The sequence below is a fragment of the Lepidochelys olivacea genome (assembly GCF_965140295.1).
Source record: "Lepidochelys olivacea isolate rLepOli2 genome assembly, chromosome: 3".
In the NCBI taxonomy this organism is placed as follows: Eukaryota; Metazoa; Chordata; order Testudines; family Cheloniidae; genus Lepidochelys; species Lepidochelys olivacea.
The window spans coordinates 6,061,994-6,082,898 of record NC_140413.1 but is presented as its reverse complement, the minus strand read 5'-3'; the positions used below and the strand labels follow the sequence as shown (position 1 = coordinate 6,082,898).

Sequence of the window (20,905 nt, the reverse complement as noted above, 5' to 3'; positions counted from 1 at the left end):
CTAAAGAACCAGTGATTCACTCAGCTCTACGCACGGTTAGCGCGTGGGAGTGACTGCAGCGACGATGGCAAATTACAGGGCATTGGCTTGTTCTTGGGGTGCCCAGGAGCGAGTCACCTGCTACCCCCTGCCTCGAGTAAGAGGGTGTCTTTCGTATGGTAGCTGGGTGTCTGATCCCTGCCACCACCAGCCGTTCAGCCAAACGCCACCCCTGTTGCAGGTTAACGAGATGCCTTTGAATCATACCGCTGCGATACCCAGCCCCTCACACTGGCTCCGCACAGAAATTCCAATTCCTCTGCACCCAAAGGTGCGGTGCACCCCAGTTTCCCTTTAAACCACCCCGCCTGTAAACCACACCGCACTTTGAACGACACAAAAGTAGGTTTGTGTGAGTGAGAACAAAGATTTAACAGGAAGCGAGAGACAGAGATGGACACAGCCGGTTACAACATGAAATAAAATCGAAAACGGTGGAACAATAGCTACCTGTCCTGGGTAATAAATTTGGCTCCCCCCGCAAAGTGCGGTGTGTGGTGGAGCTGGCTGGCTTCACCGAAACCAGGATCCAAATATCCACGCAAGTTCCCCGCTCCCAAAGGGGATTCCTCTGTGAATGCAGGCAGAGTGCCTTGCCGTACTCTCTGTTCTACTGAAAACGGCCCTTTGTTTCTGTTCACAGGCAGGGTGACCCCCGGCCTTGTGGTACTTTCCTTCCCGCCTGTAAGCGGTCTCGATTGTTTGTCCTGGTCTATGATGGTTTTCCATTGGCCATGGCAAGAGTAGACAATTGAACCTTGCGTGACCTCACTGGCCGACTGGGGAGATGGCAACTTCCTCTTGCTTGAATGGGGGGGTCATGGGGACACATTATGCCCTGGGCAATAATTTCTACTCCAAATCAGACTTTCAGTATAAATACATTGCTCCTTAAATATTACCCGTCCATTTGCGCTGTAATGGTTATGAGTCTTGATAGGTTCCAAGCTTTCTGTATATATCCTACATGATAAATATCCTGTAAGACATGTGCTGGGTGCAGTGAGTCAGTCAGGTCTTAGAAAAGAGCTGAACAGGGGCCGCTTTGCTGCGGGGTCTCTGTGTCACACGGCTAATCTGTTTTAGATGGCTGGGGCCCTGCTTGACGAAGCAAGGGGAGCAGGCTCCCCCGTCCCATACCGGAGCACCACTACGGAGGGGTTGAGAACGCACTGTTCCTAGCTTGCTCACAGTTGGATGGTGGGATTGGGATGAGAGATGTAAAATTACATTTAGGGTGTACCTACGTTACGGAAGCCATGCTGGCTTAGGCCCCTAGTGTAGACGCAGCGTACACAGAGAGAAGGGGTTTTTCTGCCCCTGTAGGAACACTGCCTCCCTGAATGATGTCAGCTACGTAGCTGCGTCTACACTAGGGGTGTTGCCAGAGTAGCAATGTCTCATGGGGTGTGGTGGGATGTAGCCCGATGCAGCGACACGTAGACCTGGAGAGTCAAAGCTTTTAAGCCCCACTCCTGAGGATAAGAGCTATGCTCATCCAATCAGGGATCCACACGAATTCTTCGTTTGTTCCGCCCATTCTGCACAACTAGGTCCGAGGCAATGGAGAAGTGGGTCCCCAGAGCTCACCCATTGCCTGGTCACCCCATGCGGGGCTCTCTCCAAAGCCGACGTCCAACACGCTCCCGCGGGACTGACTTGCTCTCCCTGGTCTCCGCAGGGACATTGCTGTGAGGAACATCCTGGTGGCTTCTTCCGAGTGTGTGAAGCTGGGGGATTTCGGTCTCTCCCGGTACATAGAAGACGACGAGTATTACAAAGGTAAGGGGCAACTCGCGTCTGCAGTGGCCTGGCCCAAAGCTGGGGGACGATTCTCCCTATCAGAAAGCTACTAGGCACTATTACGCAGGGTCGGGTGAAGAAGCTGGAGTAGCAGCGAGGGGCTGCAGGTCAGGACTGAGGAACATTGATAGAGCTGTGTGCGTGTGTGGGGAGCCCAGGACTGGGAGGGAGAGCAGGGGGGCTCTGGACAGGGATTGCGGGACATGGGCAGAGCTGTGGGGTGGGAAGCCCAAAGCTGGAAGAGCAGGGGGGGCTGCAGGTCTGTGACCATTTTCTCTGCTCCCCAAGCTTCCGTGACTCGTCTCCCCATCAAGTGGATGTCGCCAGAGTCTATCAACTTCCGTCGCTTCACGTCCGCCAGTGACGTGTGGATGTTTGGTGAGCGGGACTGTGGATTACGAGAAGGGTGCGGCGTGGTCCGGGGCAGTATATCGATCTCAGGCCGGTATCTTTCCCAATACCCAGGGCCAAATCCTGCTCTCAGTTCCCCTGGGGTAAACCCAGAGCCAGTTCAGTGCCGTTGTCCTAGAGTTACCCAGCAGAGTGTGTAGCGGGAGCTGGGCAGGGCCCAGGCAGAAAGCAGAGATGTCTTTGGGGGGGGGGGGTGTATATTGGAGATCTGCGCAGATTCGGCACAAGAGAAGAGATCCTGTCTCGAGCATGGGGAGACAGCAGGGAAGTAGATGGAATGAAGAGAGCGAATAGCACCCCGGCTCCCCCAGCAAACCCCTCTCCTACTGGCAACGCAACATGCAGCGCGGCTGATAGGAGTTTTGGGGGGCTCAGGACAGTTCTGAGTGGCCAGGAATCCCCATGACAAAGACTCATTGGGCTTCAGAGGCTAAACAGGACTCTCACCCCTCGGGAGGTGTGGTCTGTCTAAGGTACTCGTCTGGCCCCATTTCTATAGTATCTCTGCATCTCCCATTCTTTAATGTGTTTTTCCTCCCACCCCCCTGCAAGGCAGGGCAGGGCTACTACCCCATGGTTCAGATAGCAAACTGAAGCACAGCGAGGCTAAGTGACTTGCCCAGGGTCACACATGGCATCTGTGGCAGAGCAGGGATTTGACCTCAGCTCCCCCAGATGGGGGTCTAATCACTGGTCCGTCAGTGCAGCGTGGTGGGAGCCTGCGGCCCTGGTGCCCGTGCCTTGCCCACCCTGCCTGGTGAGTGCTTCCCATCTCCTTGCCATGCCTGCCACCCGTGAGATGTGGTGCTTTGTGTCCCCTGCCCGCCCAGCCGTGTGCATGTGGGAGATCCTGAGCTACGGCAAACAGCCCTTCTTCTGGCTGGAGAACAAAGACGTGATTGCGGTGCTGGAGAAGGGAGATCGCCTCCCCAAGCCTGACCTCTGCCCTCCCATCCTCTACACCCTCATGACACGCTGCTGGGACTACGACCCCAACGACAGGCCCAAGTTCAAGGAGCTGGTCTGCAGCTTGAGGTAGGCGGCCGGGGGGGATCACGCGGTGCTAATGACCTGGGGCAGCCAGATGGATCAGTCAGGAGGCTCTAGCGATGCTGGTAACTCTGGGAGCTGTGGAGGTTCGTTGCCAGCGGCTGCAGTATCACTGTAGGGCTAGCCAGAGCCCTGCGGTGACTGCTGCCTGCCACCCTGGGTGGGGGGAGTTCTCCAGGGATCTGGTTCTACCCGCGGAGTTCGGTCACCCTGAACCCACCATAGGTGCTGAACCCCGTGGGCCCCACCGATCAGCTCCTCCCCCTCCCTCCCTAACGCCTCCCGCCCGCTGCTGATCAGCTGTTCAGTGACAGGCAGGAGGCGCTGGGAGGGAGAGGGAGGAGCTGGGGCAGGAAGAGGCGAGTAAGGGTGGGGCGTGCTCACAACCATTTCCCCGTCTCTCCGCCATGGTCATTGGTTTCCGCGGACGCTGTAGCTGGCAGGAACGTTGTTAGGGATGCTGGCATAAGCAAGTCCCGCCAGTGCTGACTGCCTGGCATTTCCCCGGTAGCGAAGAAAGCTGAACTGCTTCCCTTTGCTACTGCCTGTAGTGACATATATCTGATGGAGAAGGACATCGCCAGGGAGCAAGAGAGGAACAATCGCCACCGGCCTCCCAGAATCATGGAGCCAATGTCTTTACAGGAGCCCCCTCCAAAGGTAAGAAGGGAGCCGAGCAACGTGTCCATAACAAGCTGCTAGATCCCGCCAGGGCTGTGGAGGGCTGCCACCCCACCACAACCATCCCTATAGTGCACACATCACTCACAGGAGGAGAATGTGGTCTCCTGTAGTGGCTGGTCTGCGTAAGAGGATAACAGTCCACTACACCTGTTACTTAGTGGAATCTCTCCTTTAGCCCAAGAGGCAGAAGCTTATGCTGTTTAGACCTGAAGGACATGGGTTCTGATCCCCCTAATGCACATACATGGGGATCTGGTTTTTCGTAGATTCCAAGGCCAGAAGGGACCATTGGGATCATCTGTATGGGCTGTAGAATTTCCCCAAAATATTTCCTACAGCAGATCATTTAGAAAACCGTCTAATCTTGATTTAAAACTTGTCACCGATGGAGACTACCATGACCTTTGTGGTCCATCCCTGCCGTCCACCACGTTTTGAGTTTCCTGCCTTCCCTAGACAGCAAGCTGTTTGGGGCAGAGCGTGTGTTTTCTTATCGGTGTGTGAAGTGACAAGTGCACTTGTGGTGTCAATACACCCTGTTTGCTCGGAGAGAATCCCAGCTGAGGTTAGTAACAGAGAGGAGAAATTCTTTTTTAAAATATATGCATGATTTTTAAGCTAACGCTGTCCCTTTAAATATGAAGTCTAGCATATTATGGGTAAGGCTGCAAGTCTGTCTTGGAGGTCACAGAAGTCACGTGACCTCCCTGACTCTGCAGCGGCTGGTGCGACTGACCCCAGGGCCACCCAAGCAACTCGGGTGGCCCCCGGGACAGCCGCACCGGCCGCTGCTGGGGCAGTCACCCCTCCCCACAGCACCAGCGGCAGTCCTGGGCTGCGTGTCGCCGACCCCCCCTCCACTAGCAGCGATCCCCTGCTGCCCCCTGCCCCAGAGCACCAGCAGCGGTGTCCCCCCCTTCCCCCCACCCCTGAGTCCCCCTCTCCGGAGCACCCAAGATTTAGTCAGGGCTATATAGTAGAAGTCATGGACAGGTCACAGGCCATGAATTTTTGTTTACTGCCTGTAACCTGTCCTTGGCTTTTACGAAAAATACCCTTGACTAAATGTAGCCTTAATAATGGCATATAGAGACTCATAGACCCATGGGGTTAGAAGGGACTGCAAGGTCGTCTAGTCTAACCTCTGTCAAGGTGCTGGATTTGTTGTGTCTCGAATCTAGCAAGATGCATGGTTTTACCTGTCTTAGAGGCAACAGGAGAGGGAATCTAGATACCTGCATGATGCAGGGGGCAGTAACATGTGACAGACCTCAAGTGAAATCCCCTGGAGCATGCTACGTGTTACGCCAGATACACACGTCACCGGCCCAGGCAGATGCAAAGCGTTGCACTCGTGTACCGGGCACCCGTCCACCTCGTTGCGTTGTGAGACCCACGGACAAAGGGCTGGTATCGTCCTGGTTGGTTTTCCTGACCTGCCTCTTGCTACATTCGTAACGCTTGGCTGATGAGTCCCAGCCTGCGAGTTTGCAGCGGGTAACGCCCAGGGCTGTGGCCTGCATCGGCCAGTCCTTCTCCTCCTCTTGCTGCCAGGAGCCGAGCGCTGTTAACGTGGCGACCACTTCACCCTGTGCTTTTCCGTGTCCTTGTCGTCCCACAGCCCAGCAGGCCGAAATACAAGCCGTCTCCCCAGACCAACTTATTAGCGCCCAAGCTGCAGTTCCAGGTAAGGCCTCATGGCTGTTACTGACCAGCCCGAAAGCAGCAAGCTATTGGCTAGCAGAGAACTCCCAGTGCTTGATGGGATGAGACCATTGCATTTCGGTCACGGGTATAGCTGAAGAGCTACTGTGTGTCGCTTACTCTGAGCCAACTCCTTAGAGCTGCAGAGCGCCCGCGGCTCCCCCCGACGTCAGAGCAGGTGCCCGGCGCCTCTTGGGGTTTGGCCCTGTACGGTTCCGAGGGGCCAAGCAGCTCTAACGGGGTGTCTGTTTGTGCCCTGAAACTTAAAGAGAGACTTTCGCCCTGGGGAATGGCATTGACATCGATTGGCTCCCAGCACACACCGATTTTTACATGGGAGGTAGGAGAGAAAAACGGTTTCCAACCTTCTTCCTCCTCTGCTGCTCGCTGAAGGTGTTCGGGTCTTGGAATTCTGCTCTCCTTCAGCGTTGTGTGGGCCCGCTGAACCGGGAGCCGAAGTTGGCTCTCCGCGCCTTGGTCCACCTGCCTGCAATCCTCTCCCAGCAGTGAAGTACAGCGTGTGACATCTTCGCACAAACCGTGCGCCGTATGGGCCTGATTCTGATCCCACACTGGGTTTACGCCAGCAGAGCTCTGCTGATTTCCATGCCGTTTCCTCTGACTTACACCAGTGTAACTGAGATCAGAACAGAACCAGGTGTAGGGCACTTTATGGGAATTAGGGAAGTGGGGTGTAGTGGTTCCAGTGCAGCATCTGGGGGTGGGGGCTCAACATTCCCTTCCTGGCTCTGCCACAGACATGCTGTGTGACCTTGGTGAAGTCATTTTACCTCCCCATGCCTCAGTTTCCCCATCTGTGAAATGATGATCCTGACCTACCTTGCAGAGGGTAGGATTGGGAGAATTAATTGGCTAATCTCTGTAAAGCCCTCGGAGATCCTAAGAAAGAAGGGTCAGGAGAAGGACAAAGCTTTATTATCCTGGGAGAGAGGGAACATTATTCCCATTTTACAGATGGGGAAACTGAGGCAGGAAGCGTTTTCACCCACATTTTCAAATTTTGTTGGCCTATTTTTCTGGGGCGCAATTCTATGCCTCAGAGGCCCTGATTGTCAGAGGGTGCTGAGCACCCACAGTCAGTGGGAGCCTGTGGATGTTCAGGACCCTGGAAAGTTAGGCCAGAATATTCAGGCCTGGTCACTCCTGTTGGGAACCTCAATGATTTGGATGCCCGGGGCCTAGCTGACTTGCCCACGGTCTTGGCAGACAGGAGAGTAAAGGCCTGGCGTTCCTGGCTCCCAGATCTGTGCTCAGACCATTAGGCCTGACCTCCCCTGGTCACTTCACTGCGGGATGAGGCCGGGGAGATACCAAGCTGGCAGGAGGAGAAGGGAATCTCCTATTGAAGGGAAGGGGATCTCCTATTGCACCAGCAGCCACCTTCCCCACACGCCTGCCCCAGTGCGAAGGTCCCTCTCTAAAGCGCTCCCTGCTCTGTTCACTTGCTCTCTCCGCCCCTCTCTGTCTGTTGCTGCTAATTGTCCGTGTCTGGCTCTGGGCCCGGTGCCTCTTGCTCCCCTCAAACAGGTGCCCGAGGGTCTGTGCGCCAGCTCGCCTACGCTCACTAGCCCCATAGAGTGCCAGTCGCCCGCCAGCTCCCTGCACACCCCGCCCCTCAACCGGCACAGCGTCTTCAAGCGCCACAGCATGAGGGTAAGACGGGCCGGCTTGCTTGCCCCCTGGCTTGATCCGAAGGGGGCGTGAAGCGGAGCACTTCGGGGTGAGGTGCAGTGTAAGCCAGCAGGGGGCGCTCTTCCCTCAATCAGTGCTGACCCCCATGCCCCAGCGGGGCACCAGGGGGCCACTGTGTTGCAGGCAGCCGGGTGGGGGGGGGGGCTCACTAGGGGGCGCTGTCTCGTGTGACTTTGTTCTTCTCTGTGCTGCAAGGTCTGCTGCTTATACACAAACAATTCCGGGCCCGTCTATGGAGCTGATCCCAAAAGACACTGACCCCTTTAGGGCCCAGGTGTGTCGCCGTGCGCTGGACCCAGGCAAGCCTGCTGGACGGCACTGGGCAGCACCGTCTCAGTGGCCTGGCGGGCCACCCACGGGGGAAGCGTTAGCTGCAGCGACACTGGCCCCAGGCACATGGGCAGCAGCAGCCGGGGACTTGGGACTGAACTGCTGATGAGCTCGGAAAAGCGCGGTGGCTAGATGTTCCTTAGGCCCTGGTAGCCCTTCTCCGATAGGCTGCCAATGGTTTCAATAAAGGGACTTTCCACAAATGAGCCAAGATGGGCAGGGATGCAACCCTCTGCTCTGGGGGTCCCTAAACCTCTGACTGCCGGAAGCTGGGACTGGAGGACAGGGAATAAATCATTCAATGACTGCTCTGTTCTGTTCATTCCCTCTGGGGCACCTGGCACCAGGCGCTGGCAGAGGACAGGATGCTGGGCTAGATGGACCTTTGGTCTGATCCAGTCTGGCCGGTCTTCTGTTATGTTCTTATGTTAGGGACTGTGTCTTGCCCCGCGTGTGTCTGCACAGAACCTAGCACTGATTGGTGCCTTTGTGAGCTACCAAAATACAAATAAATACAATAACCTAGAGTACAGAGCCCAGCTCTCTCGCTGAGTAACCCTACCATAACAAACCAGCATGGGCATCCCTGCAATCAGTAACCAGTGTCTATGCATACAATGAAGGAAAATATATTGAAAGAAATAAACACGGTCTTGGTTTCAAGCTTCCAATGGGATGTCAATATGGGCAGAGGGTGGCCCATTGCCTTGGGTTCAGGGCTGAGTTCTCCAGCGGTGCCTGGCTCGTGCGGGAGGTGGGCAGTCCCTAAGCCGTGATTGCCGCAGTCACAGTCCACTCTCTGTCTCAAAGGAGGAGGACTTCCTCAGGCCCACTAGCAGGGAGGAAGCACAGAAGCTGTGGGAGATGGAGTGGGCCAAGGTGCGGCAAACACTCGACAAGCAGCATAAGCAGATGGTGGAGGATTATCAGTGGCTGAAGCAAGAAGAGAAATCCCTGGTGAGTGGGCCCAGCGGGTTCAGCCGGAGAGCTGGCCAGACATTTTGCGGTGGAACGTTTGTCCATCGGAAAATACCAATTCTTCATAAGCAAAACGTTGCCCAGGAATGTGTCCAGTTTGAGGAAATTTTGTTCTGAACTGACTTTTCCTTTCAGGGTTTAAAATTGTATTTAATATAATATAAAAGATTTTAAAAAGTCAAAAACCAAACAAAACTTTTGGATCGACCCCAAACAGTTTTTTTTTTTTCTTCCTAATTTAATCCCAAGGGAAATTTTTCTGTTTTTTTGTTTTTGTTCTGTATCGGAACAGAAATGTTTTCGAAATCATGGAATTTCCAGCAACATAAAAAATACGGGTCCAGCCCAGCGTTGGTCACTATTAGACCAGTGTATTGCTCTGCTAGGATGCTCCAGTTGTCAGGGCTCTGGGCTGGGACTCTGGAGACCTAGGCACAGCTCCGGCTTTGCAACATACTTCCTTTGGCAATTCACTTAGCTCCTCTGTACGGTGCCTCAGTTTCCCATATGTAGAATGAAGATAGTAGCACTGCACTATCTCCTGGGGTGCTGTGAGGACAAATACATTAAAGACTGTGAAATATTCTGATACTAGAGTAATGAGGGCCATAGAAGTACCTAAGATAGATTTATGGGGTTAAATACATTTTAAAAATACTAATGATCCAATATACTACACTTATAACGGAGCTAGTCTGGAGGTTGGGGCTGTTAGCAGAGAATACTGTACTGTGGTATCTATAGGTGGCTGACATTTTTCTCACACCCTTTTTTGTTTGTTTGTTTGTTTGTTTGGTCAAAAAACGGCCTTTTTTTCAAAACCCAAAACTTCTCACGAAAGGTTGTCAAAACTATGGACCAGGAGTGGCCAACCTCAGCCTGAGAAGGAGCCAGAATTTACCAGTATACATTCGAAAGAGCCACAGTAATACGTCAGCAGCCCCCCATCAGCTCCCCCATCCCGCTCCCAGCACCTCCCGCCCACCGGCAGCCCCGCTGATCAGCGCCTTCCCCTCCCTCCCCGCACCTCCTGATCAGCTGTTTCGTGGCGAGCAGGAGGCTCTGGCGGGAGGGAGAGGAGCGAGGGCACGGCAGGCTCCGGGGAGGGGGCGGGAAGGGGTGGAGTGGGGGCAGGGCATGTGGCAGACCGAGGGGTTGAGCCTTGAGCACCCCCCGGCCCATTGGAAAGTTGGCGCCTGTCGCTCCAGCCCCGGAGTCGGTGCCTGGACAAGGAGCCGCATGTTAACGTCTGAAGAGCCGCATGGGGCTCCGGGGCCACAGGTTGACCACCCCTGCTATGGACATTTTCTGTTCTTTACTAAATTTTCCACGCCGTACTTTTTAATCAAAATTTGTACCAAAATTGTTATAGAAATTTTCTGTGTGTGGAAACCCCAGTTTTTGGTAAGAAAACCTGGTTTCTGGGACATGAAAAAGGTCTGTAATGGTTTCGATACGAATCTTGGTTAAAAATATTGTGGAAAATTTCATGGAAAAGTTTTTGAACCCTGGAGTTTGGAAACAACTGTGAATTTTGAAAATTCTTGGAATAGTGTTTTAATCAGCTGTAGTCGTATATTTTTAAAGTAGATACAATGATTGCATTGGCTAATGTGTAGCAATCGAAGTGTGTGAACATGAAAGATCCCACGGTAAAAACAGGATTAGCTTTGGTTTCCTCCGCTGTGAAACTGGCTGAGTAACACGCTCTGCGATGGAGAATTCGGTATCATCACTAAATGGCTAATGTGTGGTGCTGACCAGGAAGTGGTTTTCCTGTCCTGGGAATATGTTCGAGATTTTGAAACTGCTTCTTCTCCTGAACTGGGGCGAAAACCTGAAAGCTCAAAATTGCTCATAAACCAAAAATCCGGAAAAAAAAGAACAGTTTGGGTCAATCAAAATGATGCATTTCAATTTCAACCATTTTTAATTAAAAACCTTTTTTACTATAAATTAACTTAAATTTCGAAGCAAAAAGTCATTTTGAACCAAACATGGAACGTTGTGGTTTGAAAATGTTGAAATGGGACATTTTGTCAATTTTGAAACTCTTTTTCTGAACAATTTTTTGAAAAAGGAAATTTGTCACGGCCAGCTCTTTTCTGCTAAAAATTTTGTTTTAGAGGAATCAAAAAATTGCTTAGTCAAAAAATTCCCGACCTGCTCTACTAATATGTTTGTCTGCCCTCTGCTGGGCAGCACTGGAACTGCTCAACTGTGTGTCATATGCCCTATACTGGTAATGGCTAAAGGAGAGTCTCTCTTAGCTCAGGGGCCTGGGAAGATCTTAGTTTGTCCATGAAGTAGATGTGCAGCAAAATGAAAACAGCTCTCAAGTTCCTCGGGGACCACGTGTCTGTGACAGTCCAATAGCTATAATGTATAAAGATAATTGTTTCACTGGTTCTGTGCTATTCATATTTCTTGTTCTTCTCCATTACAGGACCCTATGGTCTATATGAACAACAATTCTCCTCCAGTGAGTAACACAAAGCTAATTCTGATAGGAGCCAAACTGTCTTCCAGTTGTTACTAGGGCTGTCAATTAATCGCAGTTAACTCACACGATTAACTCAAAAAATTAATCATGATTAATCGCAGGTTTAATCGCACTGTTAAACAATAGAATACCAATTGAACATTATTAACTATTTTTGGATGTTTTTCTACATTTTCAAATATATTGATTGAAATTGCAACACAGAATACAAAGCGTACAGGGCTCACTTTATATTATTATTTTTATTACAAATATTTGCACTGTAAAAATGATAAACAAAAGAAATAATGTTTTTCCATTCACCTCATACAAGTACTGTAGTGCAATCTCTTTATCCTGAAAGTCCAACTTACAAATGTCAATTTTTTTTGTTACATAACTGCTCTCAAAAACAAAGCAATGTAAAACTTTAGTGCCTACAGGTCCACTCAGTCCTACTTCTTCTTCAGCCAATCTAAGCTCAGACAAACAAGTTTGGTTACATTGGTGGGAGATACTGCTGACTGCTTCTTGTTTACAATGTCACCTGAAAGTGAGAACAGACATTCACATGGCACTTTTGTAGCCGGCACTGCAAGATATTTACGTGCCAGATATGCTAAACATTCACATGCTTCTTCATGCTTCAGCCACCATTCCAGAGGACATTTTCCATGCTGATGAGGCTCATTTAAAAAAAAATGTGTTAATTAATTTTGACTGAACTCCTTGGGGGAGAATTGTACGTCTCCTGCTCTGTTTTACCCGCATTCTGCCATATATTTCATATTATAGCAGTCTCGGATGATGACCCAGCATGTTGTTCGTTTTAAGAACACTTTCACTGCAAATTTGACAAAACGCAGAGAAGATACCAATGTGAGATTTCTAAAGATAGCAACAGTCCTCGACCCAAGGTTTAAGAATCTGAAGTGCCTTCCAAAATCTGAGAGGGATGCGGTGTGGACCATGCTTTCAGAAGTCTTAAAATAGCAACATTCTGATGCGGAAACTACAGACCCCGAACCATCAAAAAAGAAAATCCACCTTCTGCTGGTGGCCTCTGACACAGATGATGAAAATGAACATGTGTCGGTCCGCTCTGCTTTGGATTGTTATCGAGCAGAACCCATCATCAGCATGGATGCATGTCCTCTGGAATGGTGGTTGAAGATGAAGGAACATATGAATCTTTACCTCATCTGGCACATAAATATCTTGCGAGGCCAGCTACAACAGTGCCATGCAAACTCCAGTTCTCAATTTCAGGTGACATTGTAAACAAGAAGCGGGGAGCAGTATCTCCTGCAAATGTAAACAAACTTGTTTTTCTTAGCGATTGGCTGAAGAAGAAGAAGGACTGAGTGGACTTGTAGGCACTAAAGTTTTACATTGCTTTGTTTTATTGTTTTATTTTTGAATGCAGTTATTTTTTGTACATAAGTCTACATTTCTAAGTTCAATTTTCATGAAAAAGAGATTGCATTACAGTACTTGTATGAAGTGAATTGAAAAGACAGCACAAATATTTGTAACCAAAAATAAATATAAAGTCAGCACTGTACACTTTTTATTCTATGTTGTAACTGAAATCAATATATTGGAAAATGTAGAAAGCATCTAAAATATTTAAATAAATGGTATTCTATTATTGTTTAATAGTGTGATTAATCACAATTAATTTTTTTAATCGCTTGACAGCCCTAGTTATTCCATGTCTCACTGGGTTTTGAAATGCCTTTTTAATCCCTGTTTGGAACTAAGAACCTGGGATGAAAGGTGCTTTCAGAGACTCAGAAATGTGAGCGGGACTTGGCTGGCCCATGCGTTGGACTAGAGGGGACATCTCTCTGTTCCAGTGGTTAGGGCACTAGCCTATGACCTGGTAGGTCTTCATTCATTTCCCTGCTCCGCCACAGACTTCCTGTGTGACCTTTGGCAAGCCACTTAGCCTCCCAGGCCTCAGTTTCCCATCTGTACAATAGGGATAATTGTAGAATCATGGAAGCGTAGGACTGGAAGGGACCTCGAGCGGTCATCTAGTCCAGTCCCCTGCACTCATGGCAGGATTAAGTATTATCTAGACCATCCCTGACAGGAGGACAGGACAATAGCCCTTATCCCATCCCGAACCATGACTCCCCATCCTTGGTGTTTACATCCTTGCCATGCTCCTAGAGAGCCAGCCTCTCCCTCCGCCCCCCAGTCACGGCTCAGCCTAGCTAGACGTACCTCGCTCGGAGGCCTTTCCCTGGTAAGCAAGTTCCTCCAGCCCCTTGACCGTTACTGTTGATCTTCTCTGACTTGCTTCCCCAACTGAACAATGCAAATTACAGTAAAACCTCCACCAGCTGACCCTCCGTTCTCTGGGAGGCTGGACTTGCTCTTGGCACCCAGCCATGTGCGAACTGGTGCGGAAAAGTCCCTCCGTTCTACAGAGCCTGGAGGCTGGGTCTGAACCCAGCACCTCTGACCTCTGGGCGTGTTTGGGATCTGGACTCCGATCTTGCAAATGGCCCCTCTTCCTAACGATCCCAATGCCCCCTCAGACTTCGTTCAGAAGGGGGCGCTAGGTGCAACTTGTCCAGCTGGAGCCCATGTCTGCTTGGAACCTCGGGGATCTGAATGAGCCTGGGGCCCGCCTGATACTCCGACCATGGAGATTGCGTCTGGGCCTTGGAGGTGGCTCCAGCTCGCGCCCTCCCTCACTTCAGGTTTTCAGGACCTAGGTTGGTTGACGATGTTTCTCGTTTCTTTGCAGCTGCACTCGGAGAAGGAGACTGACTACAGTGAGTGCCCGTTCCAGACTGTCCCATCCTCCTCCCGCGTAGGGGTGGGGTTTCTGGCGGCAGCTGTTCTGGCTGCACATGCAGCTCTCATTCAGACACATTGTTTCATCCTTTTTTCGAGGCGGGGGGAGCTTTCTAAGTTGTTTGTCTATATAATATCCTGAGCCAGGGAGTTCCACTGGTTCACACACGGTGCCAAACCAGTGTTGGGGGTTGAACCTATTTAAAGGTCAAGACAACCGTGCCTATTAACCCAGACTGTGAGCTCTGTGCGGGTGGGGAGGATGTACCTGTCCAAGAGGCTAGGTACGTACTCGGGCGGCTAGCCCTTCCTGCTGCTCCCTTGCGGCTACACTCTGTTTTTAGCACATTAGGTCGATCAGAGCTCTCATGGGCATGTCTGCTTGAGCTGGAAGTTACACCGGGCAGCTCGAAGTGTAGACAGGCCCCATATGTGCCCGCAGGGCATGGCACAGTGAGGGCTGACTGGGGTCTCCGAGGGCGATGGCAATAGAAATAACAAAGGGAACAACAATTCTTCTTTTCTTTCACGCATGGTTCAGCCGAGTTTACAGGCCCACCCCAGAAGCCTCCAAGGCTGGGAGCTCAGGTATGTGGTGAAAACAAACCAGGCTGAGTTTCTCCCTCCTGGCCTGCATCTGTCCCTTCTCTTCCGCTTTGAAGCCAGCCCCAGCCCCCTACTTGGCCCTAGCTACTCAGGGCCCCCTGGAGGGAGGGAGGGATGGCTCGTGGTCACAGCACTCTGCCCATTGTCCCTTTAGTACGGACCTGAGCCTGGAGTCGGGTGCAGCAATTAGAGGTCTGATGCTACGCCCCCATGCCCTGCTTCGGCAATGGAAGCATTGACCCTCCGCCCAGCTGTCGGTGGGTCTGCACGCACCATGATGCTATCAGCTGCCTGGCCGATAGGCAGAGAGTCCACCCCGGGGCAGCTGAACCCACTCCCTGTGGGCGCAGAAGGGCCTGCGTCGTGCGCGGCTGCTGGCCTTTCTCCTCGGGGCTTCCTTCTGAAGCCTTTGGCGAGCCGGCCCTGCGGGCAAGCCAGTCATGTTTCCTCTCCTGGTTTCTTGGCAGTCGATCCAGCCGGCCCCCACTGCCAATCTGGACCGGACGGACGACACGGTGTACAGTAATGTCATGGAGCTGGTGAAGGCAGTGCTGCAGCTCAAGAACGAGATCTGCCAGCTGCCCCCAGAGGGGTACATCATTGTGGTGAAGGTAAAGCACCCAGGGTGTGTGAGGGGCGAGGAGGTAGGCAACCAAGGCTGCCTCCTGGGAAGACTGGCAAGGACTAAGACACATCCTAGATTCACAGATCCTAAAGCCAGAAGGGACCATTGTGATCACCTCGTCTGACCTGCCGTCTAACACGGGACAGAGACCTGCCCCACAGCAACTCCCAGGGCAGAGCTTTTAAAAAAACAGTCCATCTTGATTTAAAAATCGTCAGTGACGGAGAATCCACCACGACCCTTGGGAAACTGCTCCAGTGGTTAATTACTCTCGTTAGTACAAATTGACACCTCGTTTCCAATCTGAATTTGTCTAGTTTCAACTTCCAGCCATTGGATCATGTTAGCCCTTTCTGTGCTCATGTCATATTTCCCAAGATGCACCTCTCCCCGGTGGTGGCCTTGAGCCAAGATCGGGGAACATTTTGCCAGGTTGCACCTCTCCCCGGTGCTGGTCTTGACCCAAGAGCAGGGAACATTTCCCAAGATGCATCTCTCCACAGTGGTGGTGTTGACCCGAGAGTGGGGAACATTTCCCAGAGTGCATCTCTCTGCAGCAGCCCTCCTGAGCCAAGACAGGCCCAGGTCATTACTAAGAATGAAGCCTTTTGCCGAAGCCAGAGACGCTTTTCACGCTGCCTTTCCCCCTTCACAGAACGTGGGCCTGTCCCTTCGGAAGCTGATCAGCAGCGTGGACGAGATCCTGCCAGCTCTGCCCATGGCATCGCGCACAGAGGTAAGGGCTCCTGTGCCCCCTACTGCCGGGGGAGAGCCGTCGGGTAGGACAGCCCCTGCCTTTGGGGTAATGGATGATCCCAGCACATGGTCTCTCCCCACCCCCAGCTCCCTGCCCGCACGTCCTGGGAGCAGATCCAAGTCTGCAGATGTTAGTGCTTTCAGGGCTCACACAGAACAAGGGACCTTCCCCACCTGCCCCCGTCCCAGAGGGTCCTTTGTTCTCGCCGGAGTCAATCCCCTGCACGCTACGTCTACCAGCCAGGGTGACAATACAGGTCTGGCTCTAAAGAAACCCAGCGACACCCACAAGGGCTCACCAGGGGCCATACAGAGTTGATTAGAGAATTCCTTGAGCCACTATTTATTAGTGCCAGGTGACTGCTCATCCCACATGGAGGGAGGCGGGTTTTTAATGTATTTCCAGCTTCCCTTGCAATGCTGCAGCCGGCTCCGAATGTGCCAAAATCATGAGTCAGGCCACCCCAAGTCAGGGAATCAACAGCAGCACAAAGGGTTTCTTTTTCTTTGACTGCTGCTCTCTGAGCCGTAAGGAGGCGCATTTTCCAACTTTTTTCTCCCAGAAGAGCTGGAAACGTGGTGTTTTTTGGTCCAGGACAGCTGAGAGGCCTGGCCAATCACATGACTCAAGGAGCTGGGGCTTTAAGAAAATCATCAAACATTGCAAGGCTCGTGATTAAAATCAGGAGAGTTGGCCACACAATGTAGCAGCATTAGCCAGCAGTGAATGGGGTCCTCTTAGTGGATTTCACTGTCCAAAGGGAGTGGGTTGCAAACCGAAGGCCTGGCAGGTGAAGAGGGCATTAGATGGTCAGGACCACTGATAAATCCAAGGATGCGGCTTCAACAGGGAACACCTATGTTTTGCTGGTAAATCCCCCGTGCGTCTTCCCCCGGGCGAGGCAGGTTGGAAAAGAGACAGGGCTTGGGTGTAATGAATGTAAAGGGGATTCTTGACTGAGGCTGTTGGACATAGACAGACCCTGTGGTTGTCTCTCACACTCAGTGACTTGCGCAGACTTTGCTGCCTAATGACATCACAGGGTCTTCTTAAATCCTGGCCTGGATGAGGCTGCCTTGGAAGGAACTAATGACCACACGGACTGCGGTCATCCCTAAATCACGCACATAAATGAGTCTGCGAATAGCTGAGTAACTCCATTAGCTGGCAGCAGTGGTAGGCTGTTATCCCCTATGTGCTCCGGCCACTACATGTGTGTTTTGTGTTGGCAGATTGAGGGCACCCAGAAGCTGCTGAACAAGGACCTGGCCGAGCTGATCAACAAGATGCGCCTGGCGCAGCAGAATGCCGTCACCTCGCTGAGCGAGGAGTGCAAGCGGCAGATGCTGACGGCCTCCCACACCCTGGCCGTGGATGCCAAGAACCTGCTGGACGCTGTGGACCAGGCTAAGGTCCAAGCCAACCTGGTGAAGCTCGCTCTGGAGTGAGAGAGAGAGAGAGAGAGAGAGAGAGAGAAAGACACGCTGCTGGTGGAGACGGGAGAGGAATCTGCTCCAGAAGGCCCGGCTTTAAATATCTCCTCCAGCCTCGATGTTCCGCCCCCCGTCCCTGCAATCGCTCGTGTCTTGTATATTGTCGTGTCAGTCTTCTGAGTACAGGGTGGAGACGCTCCTGGCTCCTCCCCCTTACAGGGCATGGTTGTGGGGAACTCACTGTCTTCCTGTGTCCCATAGAGTGTGCTGCTGGGGTTGATTCTACACACACAAGACACTGGACGGGTGGGGAGAATGGTGGGGACAAACCAGCGAAATCACCCAGCCACCTGCCAGTCCCAGCCCTGCCAGGGAGCTTTCATATCAATTCTACTTCCATAGTACCCTCTGAGTTGACAGGAGACTGGTGAATTTCACAGGTGCAGGTGGCTTTTCGGTTCACTCTTTCCCTTGTTACATTTGTAGGCATTGGGAGACTAGGGCGTTTGGACGTTGCTGGCTGAGACCCGGGTGTTAGACACCCGGCGCTCTGGAAATGTTCCACTGAGCCATGAAGAGACTGTTTATTTTCTTGTACATTGTATAGAAGAGTTTATTTAATGACCGTGCGTGATCTGTGTGCATCTCTGGAACCTATCTGCTCACCCCCCTCCCCGTCTGCAGCTGGAATGCACCGATCCCAGAGCATGGACAGCGCCGAATTGTAGCCTTCGTTCTGACGTGTAAAAACACAAATCAGCCCCGAGGACGGTATTTCTGATCTTTGCTTCTCTGTAAGATTCTGCGGGGGAGACAACAAAGCAACAACAACGACAAAAATCTTTCTATCTGGTTTGTGGGTGAATTCAAAATTGTACCGTTTGGCTGTGGCCATTAATTCCCATGAAGCTGTTTATTCTGGTTGAGATAAATGATGTACAAAGTTTGATTGTGCCTTTGCTTTTCTGTGGTGTGTGAGTTAGGGACTCTATATGGCTGGGGGTGGGGCTCGCAAGATCCCTTTTGTTCCTCCTCCCCCTCTCAAATGGCCCCTTGTGGCTGCAGAAGCTCTCGGGGTGCTAGACACAAGATCAAGGGTATTCTTTATGGGCAGGCATCAAAGGCCCTGGAGCATGAGGGTTATTTGAAGCTCGAGGCTCAGCCTGGGCTGGACATCTTCCAGGTTTTCTTGTGATGTTTCTCTTGCTCAGACGGACCATACTGTGAGGACAGGTCAGCTGGAACGTCAAGTCCGAGGACTCATGAAAACGGAGAACGCTCCCATAACAAAATTGGTTCTGTTTATCTCTTGAGGGCTAAATGGGAGGCCAGTTACAGCCGCTGTGGGGTTTGCTTCTTGTAGTGACTTCACGGGTGCAAAACATTCTATTTGATACCCCCGCCACTCCCCCATCCACACACACTTCTCTACATAGCCATTCACACACTCCTATATACCCATCCCCCCTACTTACAAAGCTATACCTGAGTGAAACAGATTCAAACCCAGACCCACCTACCCCTCTCCCTGGCCTTCTACACACATCCACTTAGACGCATCCACACACGCACACACACCTTTATCCTCCTATCCGGAAACACAAATGTCCCGCCACAGACTCCTGCCTGCCGTACGGCCCTGCCCCTATAAATGCTAAAGCCCGTGTTTGAAAAAGGCACCCCAGCTCGCTAGTCCGCTCCTGTGCCCCGGCTCCATTTTGCCGATCGTTCTGCGTCCTGGTCCATTCATTCAAAGCGTCCCAGCTGAAAATGGCCTCCGTCCCGTCTCCTCGCTAGGCCAGCCCCCAGGGCCATCGCACGTGGCCGCAGCAGCAGGGGTCTGTTGGAAAGCTGCTGCTCGTAAGGGATGCTTCAGATGTACGTGGCCAGGCTGGGTCGACTGAAGGCCAAAACAGTCATGTTGGAATGAGGGAGGTGGGGGGCACGTTTATGGGTGACAGTCCAGCCTCCCCGGAAGATAATACTGCACATCTCTGGGAGGTCACCTTGACGTTCGAGAGCCATGGAATCGTGAGGGCTGACGGGACCATTATTACTTATTATGTGTATCACTGTAGGAGCCCCAGGACCTTCTCGTGCGAGGTGCTGTCCACACACAGAACGCCTAGTCGATGTCTTGCAGAGCTCAGGGGCAGTGTTGGCCAACCCTCAAGCATTCCAAAAGCATATCCCTGCCCCCAATCCTGAGATCGCTTTAACACTCATGAGATTTTTTTTAAAGATAATAAACGGGGCGGGGGGGTCTTTTTCTCTGCTTGCAGGTTGCACTTGCTTCACAATTTCAAGCTCTCTAGGAGGGCTGGCAATTTCCTTTCGTTTTTGGATAGAAAGCTGGGGGTGTCTCATACAGCCTCTTGTGTCCAGCAGCTGGGGATTAAATAGAACACGAAATACTCCAATAGCTGGCAACACTGGGAAATCAAGTCCTTCCTGCATCCAGCCCATATCTTACAGTCGGGCTAGAATGTAGCTATATATATTTTTAAAAAAAAAACAGACATCCAAATTTAAGGGCCTGTTGTTTATACATCCACAACCAGGCCTTCCCTGGGACTGGAAGCGTGGACCCTCAGCACCACAAGCCAGGATCATGCCACTCGGTCACCACACTAATGCCTGCCTAGTGATCGTCCCTTCTACAGTGAAACTGGGCCCTGGGCAGAGGCCTAGACATGAGTCCTACTTCCCCCGGGTGCACTAGCCCTGACGCATGTCAGTCAATGGCCCTGCCCGCTGCAAGGATAAAACTCAGAGACGCTTGCTTTGATTTTTCTCTGGTGCTTCCGAAAAGGCAGGAAATGTTTGTCTTCTCTCCTGTGTTAGTGGGCTTCAGGGTACTGTTTTGAGCAGCTTCAGGCAGAACTTCAGTTTGACTTTACGTCCAGGTTGGCTGACTAGACTGGGGGAACTGGGATGCCCAGGTTCCAGGCTCAGCTCCCGCAAGTTCTCTCCCGGCTCCATGGGCAGCTGACGGCAGCACAAAGAGCCACGGGCCAGGCCCCCAGGAGTCCCAGTCCCACATGCAGAGCACAGGGCTAGTGAGGACACAGGCATGGCTTTGCAGTGAGGCTGCTCACACCTGGGCTAGGATGAATTAACTCCAGGGACGCTTGTCCCATGGCTGCCCCCTGGGGATCTCCCTAGTGAAAAGTATGAGCTGCCATAGTTAGAGGTTCCCAGCCGCAGGCTGCAGACGGGGACCTCTCACACCCCCTGGCCAGTGGCTTACGTTTGCACCTGGGGGATAAATTGGCCTCAGCAACTGTGTGTGGCTGGGAAGAACAGTATGAAATGGACCTTGTCACCAAACCAACGTGAGTAACATGTTCCCATCTCAGCGGGGCGCACCTGCTGCCTTGCTAGGTAGCTACGGGCATGTTAATTTCAAACGCAGAGCACCCCATGTGGTTCCGTTCTGATCCGCTCAGTTTGAAGCAGTTTCCGTGACTCAAGAAAAA

General features: G+C 51.9%; 1 protein-coding gene across 5 annotated transcripts in view; it reads left to right on the top strand.

Moving 5' to 3' along the window:
* Window positions 1–18,373, top strand: part of PTK2B (protein tyrosine kinase 2 beta) — a 111,444-nt gene extending 93,071 nt beyond the window's left edge. For all 5 annotated transcript variants that reach the window (XM_084622603.1, XM_084622606.1, XM_084622604.1 and 2 more), the window contains exons 19-31: window positions 1,721–1,821; window positions 2,131–2,220; window positions 3,084–3,288; window positions 3,855–3,963; window positions 5,609–5,674; window positions 7,240–7,365; window positions 8,545–8,691; window positions 11,159–11,194; window positions 13,956–13,983; window positions 14,547–14,593; window positions 15,079–15,222; window positions 15,892–15,972; window positions 17,226–18,373. In XM_084622603.1, the coding sequence (XP_084478729.1) occupies window positions 1,721–1,821; window positions 2,131–2,220; window positions 3,084–3,288; window positions 3,855–3,963; window positions 5,609–5,674; window positions 7,240–7,365; window positions 8,545–8,691; window positions 11,159–11,194; window positions 13,956–13,983; window positions 14,547–14,593; window positions 15,079–15,222; window positions 15,892–15,972; window positions 17,226–17,441 (1,396 nt within the window). In that variant the 3' untranslated portion in view covers window positions 17,442–18,373. The remainder of the gene's footprint in view (window positions 1–1,720; window positions 1,822–2,130; window positions 2,221–3,083; window positions 3,289–3,854; window positions 3,964–5,608; window positions 5,675–7,239; window positions 7,366–8,544; window positions 8,692–11,158; window positions 11,195–13,955; window positions 13,984–14,546; window positions 14,594–15,078; window positions 15,223–15,891; window positions 15,973–17,225) is intronic.
* Window positions 18,374–20,905: the final 2,532 nt, after the last annotated feature.